Source organism: Myripristis murdjan, chromosome 6, assembly GCF_902150065.1.
Source record: "Myripristis murdjan chromosome 6, fMyrMur1.1, whole genome shotgun sequence".
Lineage (NCBI taxonomy): Eukaryota > Metazoa > Chordata > Actinopteri > Holocentriformes > Holocentridae > Myripristis > Myripristis murdjan.
In genome coordinates this window covers 17,193,421-17,213,899 of record NC_043985.1, presented here as the reverse complement: position 1 = coordinate 17,213,899, position 20,479 = coordinate 17,193,421, and the positions used below count along the sequence as shown (strand labels likewise).

General features: G+C 43.4%; 3 protein-coding genes across 3 annotated transcripts; 1 reads left to right on the top strand and 2 right to left on the bottom strand.

Annotated features, from left to right (window-relative positions):
* Nucleotides 1-5: 5 nt before the first annotated feature.
* Nucleotides 6-6,272, bottom strand: fan1 (FANCD2 and FANCI associated nuclease 1). The gene is made up of 13 exons (XM_030054621.1): nt 4,812-6,272; nt 4,588-4,728; nt 3,897-4,098; nt 3,363-3,596; nt 3,131-3,262; nt 2,904-3,012; nt 2,189-2,308; nt 1,886-2,050; nt 1,618-1,780; nt 1,420-1,523; nt 1,142-1,336; nt 859-987; nt 6-774 (listed from the first exon to the last, which is right to left on the bottom strand). Exons 1-13 carry the CDS (start codon nt 6,016-6,018, stop codon nt 637-639), a joined length of 3,039 nt encoding a protein of 1,012 aa, XP_029910481.1. The 5' UTR covers nt 6,019-6,272; the 3' UTR covers nt 6-636.
* Nucleotides 6,273-6,746: 474 nt separating this feature from the next.
* Nucleotides 6,747-16,675, top strand: apba2a (amyloid beta (A4) precursor protein-binding, family A, member 2a). The gene is made up of 12 exons (XM_030052707.1): nt 6,747-6,869; nt 8,234-9,503; nt 9,731-9,847; nt 10,205-10,235; nt 10,336-10,481; nt 11,131-11,217; nt 11,332-11,517; nt 11,756-11,935; nt 12,123-12,335; nt 12,896-13,015; nt 13,188-13,328; nt 15,928-16,675. The coding sequence occupies exons 2-12, from the start codon at nt 8,265-8,267 to the stop codon at nt 15,997-15,999; spliced, it is 2,532 nt and encodes an 843-aa protein (XP_029908567.1). The 5' UTR covers nt 6,747-6,869; nt 8,234-8,264; the 3' UTR covers nt 16,000-16,675.
* Nucleotides 16,676-17,346: 671 nt separating this feature from the next.
* duox2 (dual oxidase 2) lies at nt 17,347-19,654 on the bottom strand. The gene is made up of 7 exons (XM_030053519.1): nt 19,508-19,654; nt 19,233-19,290; nt 18,959-19,093; nt 18,387-18,594; nt 18,063-18,277; nt 17,710-17,900; nt 17,347-17,358 (listed from the first exon to the last, which is right to left on the bottom strand). The coding sequence occupies exons 1-7, from the start codon at nt 19,652-19,654 to the stop codon at nt 17,347-17,349; spliced, it is 966 nt and encodes a 321-aa protein (XP_029909379.1).
* Between the last annotated feature and the right edge of the window lie 825 nt (nt 19,655-20,479).

The following is a 20,479-nucleotide window of genomic DNA, read 5'->3' as shown; positions in this document are numbered from 1 at the left end:
TCTTATTTTTTTTTTTTTACAGTAGCAGCAAAACTATTTGCATATTTATAGGCACATGATCACAGTAATTACTTGCATGACAAACTCAGAGCTGTCACATATTTCATCAGTGGCCAACAAAATGTGAGTATTTGTTGCTTGGCAACGAGCGATCCTGTGAACATAGTGTTACAAAAGCAAAGGAAACACCAACAGATCTGTGCTGTTGCAGGATCCATTTCCTGCCATGCCTTCGCTCCAATTATCTGTTAGAGATCTAAAAATATTCTCCAACTGGCAATTCCGTGTGAGGGCCTTCGTTCCATGATGCACTTCTTCCTGCTGGATGTGATGGTTTATAGGATGATGATGCTACATGTCATAGAGTACAGTCTTATTGAGTTCAATGCCTTCTCTATAATCATACAGGATGGAAACTGTACATGTATTGAAGATATTGTAATGTGGATTATGTTTTCACTCTCTATCAGCAAGTGTCAGGGCTAAGATGATCATTTGCAATTGTCACAACCTAAACCATATGTCAGTCAGACGAGATATGCTCCCCAATAATTTCTGTTGATGCCTCCATTATTTTGATCACAGTCATTGGTTAATTAGCAGCAAAGCGATGTCTGTCAGTCCTTGGGTTTCTCTTCACTCCAGACGAGCTCCTCTGGCCCCCGTGGCGGTCACATGACACACCTCCACATCAGCCCCCAGCTTCTGCAGTTCATCCAGCCAGATCTGCTGCTTCTGGGACAGGCGGTCACTGGGCCCCTTTACCTCCACCAACTAGAATAAAAAAACATTTACCTAAAGCTGTTTTTTAAGGGACCACATTTCCTTTCAAAGAGTCAGGATATGCTGCGATCTCACCTTGTAGCTGTAGTTTGAGGTGCTCCACACCACCAGGTCAGGCAGACCTGCACGGCAGTGTCTGTAGTCCTTTGCCATCCGTGTGAATATCCCTCCTAAAAAGGCTCCGCCAAGGCATGACACCAGACTCTAAAAGCCATGCATACACACCTTCATGTTTTTACTATGTAAAGCTACAACATAAGGAAACTACGAAATATCTACATTTGTTTAATATATATACATATATATATATATATATATATTTATATATATATTTATTTATTAACTTAATAGTAAATACCTGTGCCTGCTGAAGAGAAGTGAAGCGCTCCCAGTTGAGCAGTGCACACACTTTACCCTCCTGGGACGTCCAGACATCCTCCAACATGCTATGCAGAGTCTCTACAGAGGCCTCACAGAGTACTTCCACACGAGAATCGATCGCCTCTTTTCTGTTCTCATAGAAACAATCGGTGAAAAGGTCCAGCGGACAGGTCTGTGAGGGGGAAAGGACACGTGTGAAACCTTTACATTGTAAATGCACAGAAACCCTGCAAACCTACACAGAGCTTCACGTACCTGGTAAGGGTTTCGGAAAACATCAGGAATACCATCGATGAAAATGATGTCCCATAACAAAAGACCAAATAAAGTAGAGAATGTCGCACCCTCTCCATGGATCCCTGTGACGTGGCAGAAAATAATTACTTTTATATTGTTATGGTGAACTGAGAATACTCAAATATTTTTTTTAAAATGAGAAGAAAATGTGCTCACCTTGGTCAAAGCCTTGCTGGCGGTAGTGTGCTAGACACAGCTCCTCCACAGAGCACATCACAGTGGCATTCCCACTCTCTTCTGCCTCTTCATTTGCTGGCATGAGGAAAACAGATTTCCCCATGCCCCCCTCATGAGGAAACAGCTGTCCTCGGATGGTCACCTGCAGACAGGAGTACAAACATAAAGTTTCAGATGTATTATTTGATGTACATCAGATGGCTTTGATTTTTGGGAGCCCAGATACTGAAGTCTTGCGCAAACCTACATGTCTGACATCACTGATGTGGATTGTGGGCAGGTCTCTGAGCTGCAGGCGGTACTTCTTCAAGCTGGCCGACTCCTTCATCCTAACCGCTCTCTGGTGGAGGGCCAGCTGATGTCCCGTCCGCACCAGAGGATCTGACAGCCCATCTCTGATAGCACAAATGGCCTGGTAGTGATGGGGAAAGACCAAAATCCAACCAAATGAAAACATGACAATGTATACAAAACAACAATCCAGCACAAAGGGTTAATCGGTGAAATTATCTCTGTGGAGGAGAATGAAACCACTGATATTATTGCTCACTTGCTCAGGTTGCTTGAGGTGTTGGTGAAGGTTCAGTGCCAGCCTGTCCCACCATCGCCCCCGGCTGTCGGGACAATAAGCAGCCTGAGCCAGTAAGGACCGCAGCTCTTCCACTGCTTCCTGTAATACAACAGATGACTGAGACATAATGCGATTTGAATATTAAGTATAATATATCAAGCATCAAAAGAACTTGTGTAAAAGTGGTGTAAAATAAAGATCTATGAGTGTATTTGCTTTCTGAACAGGAATAACACACGTGTACATTCAATAGGTAGGAGGTTTGGTATTGATTTTAATGCATAGGTATTTGCACATGCCTAAATAATGTTTATATTATTTTCTTCTTTTTAATTTAGTGCTTTTTTAAGTCTATTTACTTTTTCTGCTTCTTATGGTGGTACATTCAGTGTATTGTTTTGGTGGTTGGTTTATTTTTTTTTTTTATTTAACTAACTGGCAATTATTGTGTTATCGCATTCTGAATAATTTTCTATTAAATTAGGTTAATAAAAATAGTGTCTGTATTGAAATGTTTCATAAGCAGTGTAAGGGGGTGTGGCTAAAGTATAGGGGGCAGGAGTGTCATCAATGGTATAAATAATAAAAAAGAAAACACAGCAAAGTATAAAAAGAGAAAATCATGCAAATAACTTCACATATATCTTGAATTTGCATGTGTGTATGTGTATGTGTGTGTGTAAGATAAGTCAACCTCATAGCGGCGTAGCCTCTGTAGGATCTCCACCCCCCGGGACAAGATTCGAGTGTAGGCCCAGCCTGTGGTGAAGCTACGCAGGAACACCGGCAGGTTCTCCTGGTGACTAACCAACCATAATGATAACGTTATCTATCATTACATGCTGTCTAAAACTTAGCCAAAAATAAATAAATCTATATAGATAAATTGTCAGGAAGGAATATGATGTAAACAGCCCCCACCTGAGGTCACAGGTCTTCCTTAGCTCCTGCCAGGCTCTTTTGGCGGCAGTGTAAAGCTCCAGGGCCTCTTCCCACTGGCCCGCCTGCATGGCTGAGATCACCTCTTGCAGAGCTCGCATTGATGCCTCATATCTGGCATGACAGATTATGGATGATGGATGAATACTTGAATAAAACAGACTAAACTCATTTTAAAGAGCACACTCCTCAGTGGTTGTCCCAGCCGCCTCACCTGATCAGCTCCTCTCTGTCTTGGAACAGCTTGGCCTTGCGCTGCACCGTGTAGTCGGGGAAGGCCAAGCGACCAGAGTTGACCAACAGGATGGTGTAGAGCTGGCCCTGCCCACCAGCCGCCATCTCCTCCTCGTCCATAGTGTCCGTCAGAGAGAAGAGGAGAAGGATGCGAGAGAAGACAGCCCGGGGGCCGCGGCACAGACGCACACAGGAACCTGCGAGCTGCCTTGCCCTTTAAGAACAGTGAGGAGAGGGAGGAGGCCATGGCTGAAATACTAGTACCATGATTGTAGCATATTAGTGACAATGTTAGAGACTAACTAAACCCCAAAGCCGAATTTCTGTGAATACTGATCTATAATGGTGAACCGTAGAGGGGTGCCTACTTTGGCAGGTGATGCCACCACCCATCCAGAACCACAGCTGGTGCCACTAAAGACAAGATACTCTTTTTTTCACCATTAGAGGTCAGGCTTCACAAAATTTGGCTTTGGGGTTTGATTACTATTCATGGAAACTTTTTTTTCCACACCTTTTGAGGATGACAGCCCCAATGTTGCTCTGACCAGGAGTCTGAGCGAAGAGGGACTTCTGCCTGCTCAGACGGAGAAGCCCATCCACTAGCTGCTGTTTCTGAGTCCCTGAGCCTCCCAGATGAAACGTCTTAGCCAGACCTTTGAGCTCTGGAGCAGGCAGAAGATCCAGAGCCTCCACCAGGTCCTGAAGGTCATTTTCTGTCAAATCCAAAACACATAATTTACATAGGTTTGCATTAATGACAGATAACTAGTAAAGTACACATGTCAGCGTTGACTTGGGGTTTAGACAGGCTAGGGTGCATACTTTATACTTCTGATGTTCCAAGTTACTATCAATATGTTTCCCTTTTCTTTCCATCATTTCCCTTCCACTGCCATTATCAAATAAATCAGAAAAATGCATTTCTAAGAAACTGTTTGAGCTGGGTGAAAAAGGAAGTGTTATTTTAGCAAGAAAATCTGTCACTGCATTAGCCTACTGTACTCCTTCATAAGGTTTAGATATGCCAAAATGTGGTTTTATAATATTAAGAAATTATAAGTGTGAGTAGGAGCACGTAGGAGTCCAGAGTACAGTGAATCCAAACATTTCAATGCATTTTATATCTCAAAGGGTAAAGATGGCAGCCTAAAAGATCATTAACCTGCTTTACAAAGTAGCAAAAAGTGGCAAAGATGATGTACCTGACTGCAGAAAACCACTCTGAACCAGCTCTTGAGCAACAGGCCCCAGGTCACTGCATATCTCCTCATAATCCAGTTTGTTTACTTGGAGCCATTTCAGTTTCCTCTGGAAAAGTCTCACATACAGCTTCTGCCCCATGACTTTGAAAAGAAAAACATGCAAATGAGTAAGGAATCTTCATACAGATTATAAATTGCAATACTTGGGGGATATTTTAGTGCACCTGAGAGCTTCTCAAATGTGTGTATGAGTGACATATCGTCCTGGTTGAACAGCGCCCTGTCGTCCTCATTCTCCAGCACAGCCTCCAGGACTGTCCGGAAGTTACGGAGGTAGTAGGGCAACCTTGGGGGATGAGAGCTCTCTTCAGCCTTCTCACTGGTGGTTTTGACTGCCACCATCTCACTGTGGATCGCTGTGGGGTTTCTGTCATGTGTTTCCTTCGGGGGGTCAAAGGAGGAGGTTGAAGGTTCCTCAGATCTGTGTTGGTCCATATCAGCTGTCTCCTCTGGACCTTCACTAGACAATCTCTCCTCTGGCTCTGTGCTGCTCTTCTCATATTTTGCTTTCTTTCTAAAGGAAGACATCCTGCCTCCGGGAGCCTTGCCCTTTTTTCGTTTTGTTAGTTTGGAGGATGGCGAGGACGGCTTTGGAGAAGGCACTGAGTGGATGGTCTTTGATTTACTTGCTTTGTGTTCAAGACTGTCACCTCTTTGTAAACATGATGGAGCCGCCAGCGCACTTGGGGTTTCAACATTGTTGACACTTGCCAGGCCAGCGAGGATCACACAATCTTCTTCATCCTCTAAACTCAGAAGATTTTCTTTCTGTGAGCTGCTCAGTGTCTCGGGGCTTGTTTTCTCCTTGTCGGGATAAGCCGGCACCTGCTCATCCTGCGTGTGTGTCCTCACAGGAACCTTATGGCACTTCCTGGAAAGCTTGGAGGAGAGACTGCCCAAGTCAATTGTCCTAACCACTGACTTACTGTGTACCTCCCGTGGAGTCTGCTGAGAATAATGCTTTTTGAAATAAGGGCTAGTGTTGGTCTCTTTGGTGTCTTCCTTTTGCTCACTCAGTTGTGGGGACTTCATGGGACTCCTCTTGGGTGACTGCACGCTTGGCACAGCACTGTCACCGGCCGAGGCGGCGCTGTTTTCTCTATCAAACTTCTGACACTGCAAATCGATGTGTTCATTGATTGTGTACCTTGGTACGAACTGGCCGCACAGAGGACAGGCCAGCTTGGGTGGAGGCTGGTTGGAGAAGAACGAGGTGATCGGAGTGGCTGCAGCTCCAGCAGAAATAGCAGATTTAACATTTCCTTTCTTCTTGTTCTTGGACACGGATAAACTCCGCTGGTGCTTGCCCTTGTTTGCTCTCTCAGTCATGGTGAAGGCATTAAGGGCGTTGTTCGATGAAATCAGGAGCATGCATTTAATTTATTGCATCCGCTGAGTAACACTGGAGTTAGTTAGCAAAGTGGAGAGGGATGCTAACGTTTAGCCGGCTGAAAAGCTAACCTAACACACCAAACATTCAGAAAAACATCTCATCAAATCGCCTCACATCTGGCAAACGCTCAGGCTGTCGGTGGATCGCCGGCATGATGAAAATACAGCACAAATCAAAACAAAAATACCGCTGCAGCCACATGCTGAGTCGCCGCTTGTTTCTCTGTGCTGTACCGCTTCACAGGCTCAACCAGCAGATCACAGAAACAATCACAGAATGTGGTAATCGATCACAGCCACATCGATATTTCCTCGCGTAAATGTATTTTCAGACTGAAATTAGTTTTGAACAAATGAAACACTAAGCCTCTACATATGAAACATGTATTTTTAGTGCTTGTGAATAACTAAGTGTGGAGTAATGGTGAAACAGATATAAGCAAAAAATCATTAAGAATGTCACCGCCGGCCCCTGTATTAGGCTATCTCTAATGACTTCATTACATTTGACCTTTTTTTTTTTTTTTTTTTTTTTTTTTTCAAATAATTAAATTATAGCATGCTTTTCACAGTTCTTAAAGGCAAATGGTCTTTTAAATGGAATGTATATATTTTTGAACAATATTTTTAATTTATCGTTGCACACATGACCCCTCAGTGTTTTTGTCTTGGGGAGCAGAGTGGTGAGCACAGAGAAAAGGGGGGGGGGGGTATTTTCTACACAGGTTCCTGGGCTGGTAGCTTTTATTCAAAAATCACCATTACGGAGCAATCTGATCGGCACACAAGCCTTTTTAAAGGGAGGAGGGTCACCGACAAGATCGATGTTGGTAAGTGGCACGTATGATTATTTAGGTGCAAAAACAGCAGCATTATTATAGAGATGCATGGGCCTGACCGGCTTGCGACAGTACAACCAAAGACAATAGTGCTGGGTATGCACGTATGGTACAACACCAGCCTATAAGTAGGATGTCAGCATGGTGCAGTCTAGATGTTTCAAGTGAAGGTCGACTGCACCAGGAGGACAATATGATGATTTCAGATGTTGAAAAAAAAAAAAAAAAAAAAAAAGAGTCCATGCAAGGGCTCGGCACCATCACCCTGCGCCAGCAATGGGTGCTGGGTGCAGAAAAAAACACATCCGATTATCATATCGATATTTAGGCTTATGAGAATGCGGTGTCCACTTGTGAGGGAAGCGGAGGATCCACAACACCCCTGCAGTTGCGGCAAAAGTTTGGCGTAATGATAAGTAAAATCTCATCACAAATTAGTCAAAGGCATCGCAAAAATGCGTGGCATCTCAAATAATGCTTTCCAAAACAACGAGGCTATTTTTTTTAATTGCCAGTTCAGCACCATGGACAGGTCATGTTTAGCACCGCGTGTTGTACATTTGTGTATGTGTGTAGCCTATGTTATGGGGGGAGATGGGAGTGGATTATAGGTGCTCATTGTCATTGCATAATCTCGGATGCGTTATCAGATGATTAACGTTGACAACAGCTGGGATTTAATTCTGTAGTGGGTTTAACTCTAAATCATGCCTGGAGAGCCCAATCGAAACGATTTGCCATGTCAGCACCATTCATGCACTCTTCATGTTTTGATGAGCGTGATGGTGCTCACATGTTTGGGTTGGGCGGGGTGTAAGAGTACTGTGTGATAGGCCTTAGACATATCTGATAACCCTTCAAGTGTCCTAACCTCCTTTACACGGATTCCTCACAACCTAATCAACTCTTGAACCCTTTATTACAAGATTTAGAATCATATTATTATATTTTAAGGCTTATTATTGGTTATTATTCTTTATAAACCAAAACTGCTAAAGCATACCTTTTTTCCTCCTGTTGGCTGTGTTCCCGTGCCTATTACATTGTACCATAGCCTATTAATTTACCAGCTCACAGTATGTAATGTTACAATCGATTGTGCCGTAATCCAGGGCAAGCATCCATTTAGATGTGCAGTTCAGATGTCAAAATTGCACTAACTCATAAATAGTTTCCTCAGAAGACATGAGTCTACACCACAATAAGTCTACATGACCATCAGGCATCTAATCTAAATGTTAAAGGGTTGAGTGTGTCAGTGCTGGTCTTTTTGGAGGTTTATCTTGTGTACCTTTATACAGTGCATAATACAACCATCAAGAAAAGCTAATTTTGGACATTTTAAATCTTCACAGGGCTGATGGTTGTCGGCTTACAGGGCCAGCTATGGCTCATGGAAAAAGGCCAGGAACCGTTTCCAGAATTCTGGGCCCCAGCCCTCCACCCTGCCCTAGTCCTGGAATCACAAAAGACAGTCAAGAGGAGCACAGTGGTTTGATCAGGGAAGGATCTGAGCAGCCTCACTGCAGCCTCCAGGGGCAGGATGATAACAATGACCAGCTTAATCCTCCTGTTTCTGCAAACCACTATTTCATGAATTGTGACCCCAGTCCTGAGGACATGCAGGAAGAGGATGCCTGCTCTGAGTATGACAATGTAGGCTCTGATGTTGAGCAGAACTACGATGAGGTGCTGCATTTAAACAGAGAGGGCATAGCGGACATGAGGTACAACAACCAGCATGGTCCTGAGGATGGCGGCTTTGTAAAGCACGCAATAGAAGATGCTGATGAGGGTTGTGGTGCTGCTGACCACTTCACCCCCAGGTCTCATCATAGTACAGAAATTTGTGAAGTCTCTCAACCTGATGTACAGCCCCATAAGACAGACAGGTTTAGTTCACATCATGTCTCGACTGCTGGGGGTGAGGCGGAGGGAGACGTAGAACAGGTCCAGGAGCACAGGTATTTTCTTGAGGACACCGATGAAATAGAAGAGGTGCTGGATGGGGTGAAATTCATAGAGGACTTAGAGGAGACATGGAATGCAGTTCAAGAGCAGACTAGCCTTTGTCATGGCCACGAGGATGACAGGATTAGAAAAGCAGCTGATGATAAAGTAAGGGAAGATGGTGTTCGCATCACAGGAAACTACAATATCCCTTTGGCCAGTAAAAAGCTAGGGAGTGAGCCTTCTCAGAGAGGTTCAAAGGAGAAGGAGAGGCAGGGTAAAGGAGGGAAGAAGGGAACAGGAGAAGATGTTGAGCACATCGTATCCGGGATCAAAGGATGCATGAGCAGTGGCCCTGAACCACGTCCAAAGACAGCTTCGAAGGACTGCAAGAAGGCTGCTGTACGGACCAAAGCTAGATCTAGTTCTAGTAAACCACATCATCCTCTGCCACCCCGTCAAACCCAGGCTCAGGCCCACGCCCACGCCCACGCCCACACCCAACAAGCCCAGCATCATAAAGATACTCCTCCCACCCCCAGACCCAGTCCCTCTGCTCACAGCCAGGAGAGCCATCCCAAGGTTATCAGACCATCCCTGGCTCCCTATCAAACACCTGAACAACAAAGGGAGCCTCTTGAGGAGAAGCAGAGACGGCCAGAGAAACCCCAGCAGGTAACTGATGCAAATGGGGCAGGTTTTGTTGTATCTCATCTCCTGTGACACGTCTTTGTTAATGTGTCTGCACAATCTACATTCACTCTGCTTAAGAATGACTGAATGAAGATTTTAATTACGTTTTGCCACACAGATGGTCTGTGTGGCCCGTTCTCCACGGGATTAGGTTGTGCACATGATTATAAGACTTGTTTAAACATGATTAAACCATTGTTTGTGCACAGCAGAGTGAGAAGCCGAGTGTGGCCGTGATGTCTGAGGACATGCCAGAGCAGCCAAGTAGGCCTCAGTGTCCAGAGCCCGTCCCTCCAGAGGAGAGCAGGAGCAGTAACTCACCTAAGGTAAAGGCTTATTGCACAACAGCTAATTTAAACAAAGCAATTTTATTGTACAAAGATGCAATCCAGCTGCTAAGAATTACAACAGCATTGTTTAGCTAACTCTTATGGGTAACCAGGGAGATACAGCAATCTTTCCTTTTTTATTTTTAAGTGTGCACACTAAACTTTATTGAGGTATTGTATGCTGCTTCGTATACCTTGGTAAGTACTGTACATAAGGCACAATATGACTGAATGAAGTACAACTCAATTCCAATTATCATGTCTTTTTGAGGATTGCTGGCATAAAAAATATAGGCATTTCAAGTGATGGTGATACCAAACTAATTATTATATTAAACTTTTACAGAAACACAGGAAACTGCTTCTTTTCCCAGCTTTGTTGACGGTAATCAAATCATTCTTAGACTGAACAGTTCTCATAATCATTCATGACTGTTCACAGCATGTTTTAACATTTTTGATGGCCTTTTGGTTTTGCGGTGTAGTCCCAGGTCCCTGTGAGCCAGAAGATCTTATAGATGGGATCATCTTTGCTGCCAACTACCTTGGCTGCACTCAGGTGTTGTCTGATAAGAATCCATCGAAGTCCATCCGCATGTCCCAGGCCCAGGAAGCTGTCAGTCGCATCAAGGTAATCTCTGGCTTTAGGATGATGGTTGTCAAGAGCCATTGATTTGATTTGTAAATAATTACCACTGCCAAGGATGCTATGTTTTTGCCCCTTTGAGCATTTTTGTCTGACAGTCAGCTGGATATTTCAAAAAGTTATGAACGCATTTCCATGAAATTTCGTGGTCAGATAGGGCTTTGGCCAAGGATCAATTGATTAGATTGTTGGTGGTGATCCAGATCTGGGATTTTTGCCATTAGATGATTATCCTTCTTAGCCGTAACTATCAAACTGCCGGACATGCAGACTAATCCCAAGCACTACACATGTGTTTATAGGTTCAAGAACTCTATTAAATAAAAAAAAATACGAGTCCGAGGAATGACATTGTTTGGTGTACCAGCTTTGAAGTTTCCAGTGAATTAGAGGGGCTTTGTAAGCCCATGGATGTACCTACAGTATACATTCAGTATGTTTGCTGACCTATTGTTGAAGGGACATTTTATACCACATGGTGGAGCTGTTACATGCCTTTTTGCTCATCTTCCCTTTTCAGTGTTGTTAATGCTCTGGTATTGAGCATTTGGTTTAGAATGGAAGAGTGAAATGTCTGATCAGTACAATATTTTTCAGTAATTTTCATTGATTTTAAGTCTTTATCATTTCAAAGAGTCAAGATGAAGATTCTCAAATGATGACTGAGGTGGACCTTTTCATCTCCACTAAGGCAGTCAAAGTGCTGAATGCTGACACACAGGTTAGTATCTCAAAGATCTTTGACTTAAATCAGCCTCTCCTCTGTATTTGTTTGTTTTAGTGAATCTTTTAACAGACTTAGTGATTCATGTCCGTTGTTTTTCCCTGCACATAGGAGACAATGATGGACAGTGCCTTGCGTACCATCTCCTATATCGCAGACATTGGCAGTATCGTGGTTCTGATGGCACGAAGGCGCATGTCTCAGGCAACATCACAGGACTGCACGGAGACTCCTGTCTCTACTGCTGAAGGGAAGAGTCAGTACAGGATGATCTGCTATGTCTTTGAATCAGAGGATGTGAGTGTTGGCTGCTTAATCTCACATATATAGCTAATTCCATGCACTTCTTAATATTTAAACAAGTTTAAGATCCTTGATACATTTTTAGCTTTGACTGCTTGACTGTCTAACTTGTGTTTTAGTTATTTGTTCTGTAGTCACTTAAACTAATGTGCTCTCTCTCACCTCCATGTTGTTGTCAAATGGGATAGTCTTTCTGCTGAGTAGTTTTGCCCAAATCCTCCCCTTCCTGTAGGCACAACTCATTGCACAGTCCATTGGTCAAGCGTTTAGTGTGGCCTACAGAGAATTCCTCCGAGCCAATGGAATCAACCCGACCGATCTGAGTCAGAAACAATACAGTGACATCATCAACTCCCAGGAAATGTATCACGACGACCTCGTCCATTTCTCAAACTCAGACAACTGTAAAGAGGTTTGACACTTTCTTTTGCCTCAGGTGAAATGGTGAATGGTGATTGATGCATTTCTATAACCCAATTGAAAATACTGGCATTTCAGGCAGAGTGGCCTATGAGGCAAGTGCTTCAAACCTAGACAGCTAAAATCCCAAATGTGCTTAAAAATGATTGGTGGAGCTGAAATCCTTTTTTGTCCTCCAGCTGTATGTGGAGAAGCAGAAAGGGGAGAGCCTTGGTGTGGTGATAGTGGAGTCTGGCTGGGGCTCCATTCTGCCCACCGTCATCCTGGCCAACATGCTGAACAGCGGCCCCGCTGCCCGCTCTGGAAAACTCAGTGTTGGTGACCAGATAATGTCCATCAATGACACCAGCCTGGTGGGGCTGCCGCTGGCGACCTGCCAGGGAATCATCAAGGTATTAAGTATATCAAGCACCACCCATGTTAGTCAGTCTCTGCACATATTCAATTTATTTTTCCTGCTACCCCTTGTTTGGAAGGCAACTTTATTTTTACATAAATTATTAGCTCACAGCATTGTTTGAGGGGCATCACCAAAACTGAAAAAAGAATAATGAAATCCACTCAAGTACATAGACAGTCTTTTTGCAGTAATTAGATGAGAAAACAGTTCAAGAAGCACCACAGTAGCTCGGTGGTTAGCACCTCGTGCTAAGAGGGACCTGAGTTTAATCCCTGGCCTTTTCTAGTTTGCATATTCCTCTGTGTTTGCTACAGTATTTGAGTGAATATCTGTGTAAGTCCTGTGATGGACTGGCAATCTGTCTCCTTTTGCCCAAAACATGCCTCTGTAGACTCCAGCCTCCTGTCAAAAGTGGGTAGGGACAACAAATGAACATTTGATTCAATCCTAAATTCTAAACATCCAAATTGGTATTCCACACATTAATACCAATTCAATAATTTAAAAAAAAGTACAATTATTGTCTGAGGGTATTTTTTTGTCATATTGCAGGGGCTGAAGAATCAGGTGAAGGTAAAGCTGAGCATTGTGAGTTGCCCTCCTGTCACCACTGTCCTCATCAAGAGGCCTGACCTCAAGTTCCAGCTCGGCTTCAGCGTTCAGAATGGCATTGTGAGTTTGGGAAGATTATGTCAGTATGTTTAAACTTTAGGCTAACACCCATGGTTGGTCATTTTCTGATGGAGTACCACGGTGTATTAATAAGCATGGCTGAGTAATACAATTATATATTTTAAGTTAACCTTTTAGATTTATTGTTTTGCCGTGTTTTTCACTTTCTCAGATCTGCAGTCTGATGCGGGGTGGCATTGCAGAGCGAGGTGGTGTTCGTGTCGGCCACAGAATCATTGAGATTAACGGTCAGAGTGTGGTTGCCATGGCACATGAGAAGATTGTTCAGACGCTATCTGTCTCAGTGGGCGAGGTGAGAACCTTCATTCCCCAATATTGCAATTTTCACCAGCCGCTGCACTGCACATTGCACTGCTCTGAACAGCTCCTTCACACTACAAGACAGCACATAGATTGAATCAGTTATTTTCCTCTCTGCTATATGCTTAGTGCAGTGAAACAGTGGCACAGATTACTGTAGACAAACTGGAAAATGCAACAAATCAATAAAATTAATCGAGTCACTAATTGTGAAAAGGGCATGGGTAATTATATTGAAATCTTTATGCAAAGGCTGTGAAATTTTTAAACACAGTAACTACCATTTCTGCTGGTGGCTACGTGGACCTCCCAGGGCTAGAAGGGTTCCTAGAAATGGGTTGTGTGATGGAGTGGCAGGTCACAGTCTCTCAAAAAAAAAAAAATATCGCTCCGCTGGGTCCAGCATAGGTCTGTTCATTCTGTGTTTGCTGGTTGGACCCAAACACAGGAGCAAACAGTCATGAAGCTCAGAAGAAAAAAATATTTAATGAACTCTAGCTCATTAAATATTTTTTTGAAACGCAGGAAACGCAAGAAGCACTGGGAACACATGACAGCAGAACTGAGCACAGGGCTTAAATACACAAGAACTGATAACCTAAAAAAACACACCTGGGGAAGGGGCTGGAGCAGAAGACAGAGGATAGGTCGAGGGAAACACTGGGAGGGATCAGAACAACCAGGGAGAATTGACAGACTCAGTAGAGGTGTGGCGCTGGGAGGGGCAAACAAGACTAACCAGACACAGGTGAAATCGCTGATTGGAAGAGGGCAAGGGACCACAGGAAAACAGAAAAACAAGAGTCCAAAAACAGAAACACGAAACCATGACAGAACCCCCCCCTCAAGGGACGGCTCCTTACGTCCCAAACAAAGCCTCTGGGGCACGGGGATGGATAGCCGTCGTAAGACGGGGGGAGGAGGAGGCCAAAACAAAAGGCTCAGGCCAGAAGTCTGGTGGACGGCGGGTGGGCAGATGACCAAGGACGGGGCGGTGCTCGGGCGGATGGCCGGAGGGCAGATGACCAAGGACGGGGCGGCGCTCGCGCAGACGGCCAGGGGACTGGGAAATAGGGAGGCGCCATAAAGGGTAGAGCCACCGCCGATGCTGGCGGCCAAAGCTGAACCTCTTTGGATTGTGGCAGTGTGGGCAGCACCACACCGCAGGTTGGCCACAAAGTTGGGCAGCGTGGACTCGGGGACGCTGGGCAGCATGGACTGAGGGCTACTTGACAGTTGATGAGCCAGTGGGACCAGTGATGCAGGATGCCTGGAAAGAAGCAGCATGGCCGTGGGAGAGCGGGATAAGTGCTGCACGGGTCCTGGGGGATGGAACCGGGGCTGTCACATGGGCAGTGGGAACTGAGATTGGGGCAGCCAGTCGGGCTCGGGGAACTGGAACAGGGACTTGGGCAGCCAGTCAGACTCAGACTCAGAGAATTGGGATGGGCTGGGGCAACCAGTCGGACTCAGACTCGGGGAACTGGAACAGGGACTTGGGTAGCAGGATGGACACGAGGAGTTGGTACTGGGATTTGGGCATTAGGAACTGCGTCTGGGGCAGCAGCACAGACACTAGGAACTGGGTGTGGGGCAACAGCACAAGCACGATGAACTGGGACAGGTGCAGCAGTACAGGCAACAGGGAGCTGCTGAAGCACAGGAGACTGGGGCCGCTGCTGCTGAAGCACAGGAGACTGGGGCCGCTGCTGCTAAAGCACAGGAGTCTGGGGCCGCTGCTGCTGAAGCACAGGAGACTGGGTCTGGAAGCTAGGCTGCTGGCAAGCTGGCTGGTGGCTAGCATGTAGGTGGCTAACACGCTGGAGGCTAGCACGCTGCTGGCTAACACACCAGCGCCTGGCCAGCTGGTGGCTACGTGGACCTCCCAGGGCTAGACGGGTTCCCAGAAATGGGTTGTGTGATGGAGTGGCAGGCCACAGTCTCTCCAAAAGAAAATATCGCTCTGCTGTGCTAGGGAAGCTAGGGAAACGCAGGAAGCACTGGGCACACGTGACAGCAGAGACAAAACAATGAATGAACAAGAAACAGAACTGAACACAGGACTTAAATACACAAGAACTAATAAGATAACAAGACACACCTGGGGAAGGGGCTGGAGCACCAGACAGGAGAACACAGAGGATAGGTCGAGGGAAACACTGGGAGGGATCAGAACAACCAGGGATAATTGACAGACCCAGGACAGGTGCGGCACTGGGAGGGGCAGACAAGACTAACCAGACACAGGTGAAATCGCTGATTGGAACAGGGCGAGGGACGACAGGAAAACAGAAAAACAAGAGTCCAAAAACACAAACGCGAAACCATGACATTTTTGTGTATTTAGATTGAAGGATCATACACATGTAAAAATAACTGGGACATTAAGTTTAATTACAACTTGTTAGTTATTCTCAGCTCATGATGAATGTTTTAAAGCCGTTCAGGCTCACAGTAATGGTTCCAAAATGTATACTGACAGTTTGGTTGCAAAGAATGAAGTGAATTACACTGGAATTTAAAACTTTGACTCGATAAATTAATTAACAATGTTGTCATCACTGTTGGTCTCTTTTCTGCCTCTCGGACAGATCAACATGAAGACGATGCCTGCTGTGATGTTCAGGCTGCTGACAGGACAAGAGACACCTATCTACATTTAGAGACTTTGGCTCTGCATGGATTAGCCCACTGTAGTTCTGCATGTCTAACGGGGTGGAGAAAATGGTCCGAGTGGCTCAGTGGGATGAGGAGAATTTATTTTTCTATCATTTTATTTTTTGGCCTCTTTTTTGCAATGCTTAAAAGAACATGCAGTTCTCATTTTCAGGTTTTATCTTGAATTACATTGTCATAATGGCCTTAAGATGTGAATATGTTGTCTGTAGTAATGTATGTGAGTTTCTGGTGTTGAAGAGAAGTAAATATAAGGTCATGATTATTTTCTTATGAAGAGACAAAATAGTACATTTATTTTTTATTTACTCATTTTTTATAATGTGTACGGAGTTTAAAATGTAATTCTACTGTAAATAGTTTGGTTTACAAAGGACGTGGTTGGAAAGGCCATATTATTCCTGTATGCATGTTACTATGAAGAATTACTGACCAGGTATTGATTTTCAAAATGACATAACAAACTATACAGTATTAAAAGAAAACATTATGCTGTAAAAAAGGCACTAAACTATGTGTATTATGGTGATGCTGAAGGCCAAAGACACAGCTACTTTTCAAAGACATACCAGGTGACCATCACCTTTACCAGTGGGTATCAGAATGTATCAAAATGTACATTACTAACTGAATGTAATGTTATCCAACACTAAGAATACAATGTCACTGCAGAAAACTTGTTGTTGCTTTATTTCCTTTTATTAAGGTGTCATTGCAAAAACAATCTGGCAATCCACAAAACTGTACTTTCTTGCATTTATCAATTACTCAATTACACTTTCTAAAAGCAGACTGGAATTAATCCCTCCTCTCAAATTTTCACATTTATTGAGACTTCAGAAAGCCAGGAGGAAGAAATCACTGATGGTTCAGCTTGGAACATTGCTTGGAAACTAAGCACAGTATTGAAGAACATATTTGTGCCACAGCAGTCTGCATGCAACATGAATTCCTGATTAGGCTATTAAGGGTCAAATTAATCAATATCAAACTATTAATATTCCTCCTGTGCTTTGCCTCATTTGCCATTTTTATAAAAAAGGAATTCAGCAATGATGGACCTATGATCTAATAAATGCATAGAGACTGTATGGATCCCATACAAGTTAATATTGTGTATAGTGCTACTGAAACATAATAATGAACATCAAAAATGAACAATAATTGCAAAATTCTTACAGTATACTATTATGTACATTTTTACACAAAAATTTACAGGCTCATATAGATAATTAAAATTGTTCAGCAATGAGACATTCCATCTGTAACATGTTCAGCAAAAATATTTTCAAGTATTGGCTGGAGAGGCTGCCTTTAGGCACAGTGGGACAGCTTCATATATTTTCCTGAAACAGAGGAACATAATGATCACAATCAATAAGTGACAAAGCTAGAAATGTGGGATTAAGGACTTAAAAAAGGATTAAAATAGTGATGTAGAGTGGTGGCCAAACAAGAAATCATCTCACGAATGCTAATCCAGCATTCATCAAGCATCATTACTTAAATGAACACTGTAGCCGGTGATTTTTTAAACGTTCCAAAAGCTGAATATGTATTTTGCAGCACAAAACTTAACATTTATTAAAGATCATATTGAGGGAGAATAAACAATATAGCAGTAGTATATATTTACACACAGGACTGCTCTAGATGTGTCAAAATATAGTATTTCCCTTTCAGGGTCAGCCACTTACCGGCTTAATTATTGATGTCAGAGGTGTAGTTGTCACTCCATCAAGGAAAATTGAATTCAGGTAACCCTCCCCATAACAAATGTCCTCGTCCTCATAACTGTCGACACCAACGCTGAAAGCCTCTTTCATCTTCTCCGGAATCAGAAAATCAAACATCACCACCAGAAACCCGATGACAGCACACAGCACACCTGAAAAATCCTCTCAGTTAGTAGAAATCATTGACTTTTTCCTTTTTTTGTAGACTTTAAATACAAAATGTAAAGTGAGAGACATCTGAGAGTCTTTAGAGCAGTAACGCAAAGCAAGCTCAGGTCTTATCTTTTAAGGACATTTAAGGGCATTCTTTTTACCTGTAGCAAGTGCCAGCCAGAATGAATGGCTGTACTCGGTTTCAAAAGAGCCAGTTCCTATGGAGAAGATGCACTGGGGCAAATTCATGATGGTGGAGAAGGAGGCCATGGAGAAGAAGATAAAGGCAGCAGTGGCCATCATCATGTAACCAGCATACAGAATGACTGGCATGGAGAACAGGATATTGGCAACCATCCAGCAGCAAAAGGCAGTCCTGTTGAGGCATTAATAAGCAGCCATTTAAAATTCTGATTTTTGTTAACAAATTATCCATTGAAACCTACAAGATATGACTTTTTTTTAGAGTTCTTTATTGTTGTTACCAGAGAGTAGCAGAGGCGTATCGTCCAGAGTATCTATACTGAAAGATGAGGCCACAAGTGCTGGTGAGGGTGAATTTCTCAGCAATGTACAGGATGGGGCTCGGTAAGCCCTTCTCCAAGGCTTCCACATACTCCTTATCAATAGTATCGTGCCAGTTAAACATCTCATTGTAGTCGATGGTTTCATTGAACTGTATTACAGGATTTCCTGAGAGAGAGAGAGAGAGCAGGAACACATTAATGCATAGTCTCATTTATTCACTGTGAAAATGAAAAATAAAAGGATGCATTTGCCTTTGAAATTAGGGAACCCAGACTGATGAGATGTGAAGTGGAAACACATCCACAGTGGTGATATTAGTGAATGGACACCACAGTGGATATAGGTCACTGTGATGCCCATACTTCACATTCATAAACAAAATAAATTGATAAAAAAAAATACAATGGATTACTAAAGAGCTGTAGCAGTGATATGTAATCCCCACATGTGGGTGTATTATACAAAAAAAAAAAAAAAAAAACCCTGCATGCCATCGATAATTGTCTTCGCTACAGCAAAAATGACTCACCTCTGAGTGTAATATTAATGCCATACAATCCAACGTGCAGGCCGATGTCAGCATTAACCACTGCATTGCTGAAGGACTTGTAGGTGGCATTAGTGGTCATTCTGGCTTCGGCCCAGTCGTTAGTAAAATTGAGCGCTGGAGAGAAAGTACATAAAGACAAGTCATAAAAAAAAAACATGACAATAGGAGAAGAATGAAAGAATGCATAAAAAGAATTTTATGTCTTTATAATTCACCATGCTTTATCATTTCAGAGGAGAAAACCAAGACTCACCCACTATCACTGCACCTATGAATATGCTTATTATTATTCGAAACATCCAGAACAGCCTCTAAATGGAAGAAACACAACAAAACAAATATGATTTTGGGTGCATTTTACACTTGGGTGCCAGAATACTCCGACACAAGCAAGGGAAATGCATAGGATGAGGATAATTAAAAATTTCACTAATCAAGCCATGCTGTCATCACAGGAAAAGACAATAATTCAGAGGTTTTTCTTTATATTTTCAGAGTTAAATAGTTCGTCTAATGGGTTGCACTTACCGATTTCCCTCGTATCCCTGGCAGAATGAGAAGGAGACTGACTGTGAGCACAAGGAAAACCAGAATAATGGTGAGCAAACGACCACTAAAGATGAAGGAGGTCCTTTGTAGAGGGTAGAATGGGTAAATGTCATCGTAGAAAGTCATCTTCGCTCCAGATCTTCCGAACACAGCTGAAACCAGACAGTGCAACAGAGGGGACAGTGTTAGTGGTGGGGCTCTCAGTTACCTCCAGATACAGAGATAGAGGCCCTTGTTCTTTACAGTAGATAAGGGATGGTGCATTATTACGCCCATGTAACATGGCACATGATGAAGAACAGAAATCTCTCAGCTATGCAAAATCATTTCAGTGTGCATGCCTCTAAGTATATTTAATGCAAACAAATAAAAGAAAAGAAAAGAAAAGAAAATAGTCCAAGTGCAACAGTGCTTTTAAAGCCCAAAGCCATTCACCTCCATCCAGCCATGTGACTACCTGGAGTGAGCCCATTGTTCAACGCATTCATTTAAGAAAAAAATAATTTACAAGTTTTCATAGTGCCAAATAAAACACTCCTCTACAGGTAAAATTCACAAAAACTTTCTTACCTGAAAGTTGAAAGTTCAGCACCGCTGAAGAACGGTAAGTGTGAATCTTGGAGGAACATACACTTCTTTTATACCACTGGCCTCCTTTGTGTCACTGGGGAGGAGGATGCGTTTACTGGAATGCTTTGGAAAGGAGGTGTGAGCCAGACCTGATGACCACATGCAGTTTGTGATAAGCTGTACTACACATGTTGGCTTTAGTATTGCACCATCTGCCACCTACAATAGCTCACCTGCACCTCTGCATTGCCTCTGCACTACATTCCATCCTCTAGAGTGGGTAAGCCTCAACAATTTCATTTTTTTCCTATCGAATGTAGAACCAACACCAAATGAGGGTGTTCCTCGATGGTGCTGTCTGCCTTTAGGCTTCCAGTGTAG

Excerpts from the sequence above, each read along its gene's own strand:
- fan1 (XM_030054621.1), bottom strand. The coding sequence starts at position 6,018 with ATGCTCCTGATTTCATCGAACAACGCCCTTAATGCCTTCACCATGACT. Across the intron at positions 4,099-4,587 it reads GAGTGGTTTTCTGCAGTCAG|AAAATGACCTTCAGGACCTG; the intron begins GTACATCATCTT and ends TGGATTTGACAG. Across the intron at positions 775-858 it reads CCTCAAACTACAGCTACAAG|TTGGTGGAGGTAAAGGGGCC; the intron begins GTGAGATCGCAG and ends TTTTTATTCTAG.
- apba2a (XM_030052707.1), top strand. The coding sequence starts at position 8,265 with ATGGCTCATGGAAAAAGGCCAGGAACCGTTTCCAGAATTCTGGGCCCC. Across the intron at positions 9,848-10,204 it reads GGAGCAGTAACTCACCTAAG|GAAACTGCTTCTTTTCCCAG; the intron begins GTAAAGGCTTAT and ends ACAGAAACACAG. Across the intron at positions 10,236-10,335 it reads TTTTCCCAGCTTTGTTGACG|TCCCAGGTCCCTGTGAGCCA; the intron begins GTAATCAAATCA and ends TTTGCGGTGTAG.
- duox2 (XM_030053519.1), bottom strand. The coding sequence starts at position 19,654 with ATGACTTTCTACGATGACATTTACCCATTCTACCCTCTACAAAGGACC. Across the intron at positions 18,595-18,958 it reads CATTAATATTACACTCAGAG|GAAATCCTGTAATACAGTTC; the intron begins GTGAGTCATTTT and ends TCTCTCTCTCAG. Across the intron at positions 17,901-18,062 it reads CTGGCTGGCACTTGCTACAG|GTGTGCTGTGTGCTGTCATC; the intron begins GTAAAAAGAATG and ends AGGATTTTTCAG.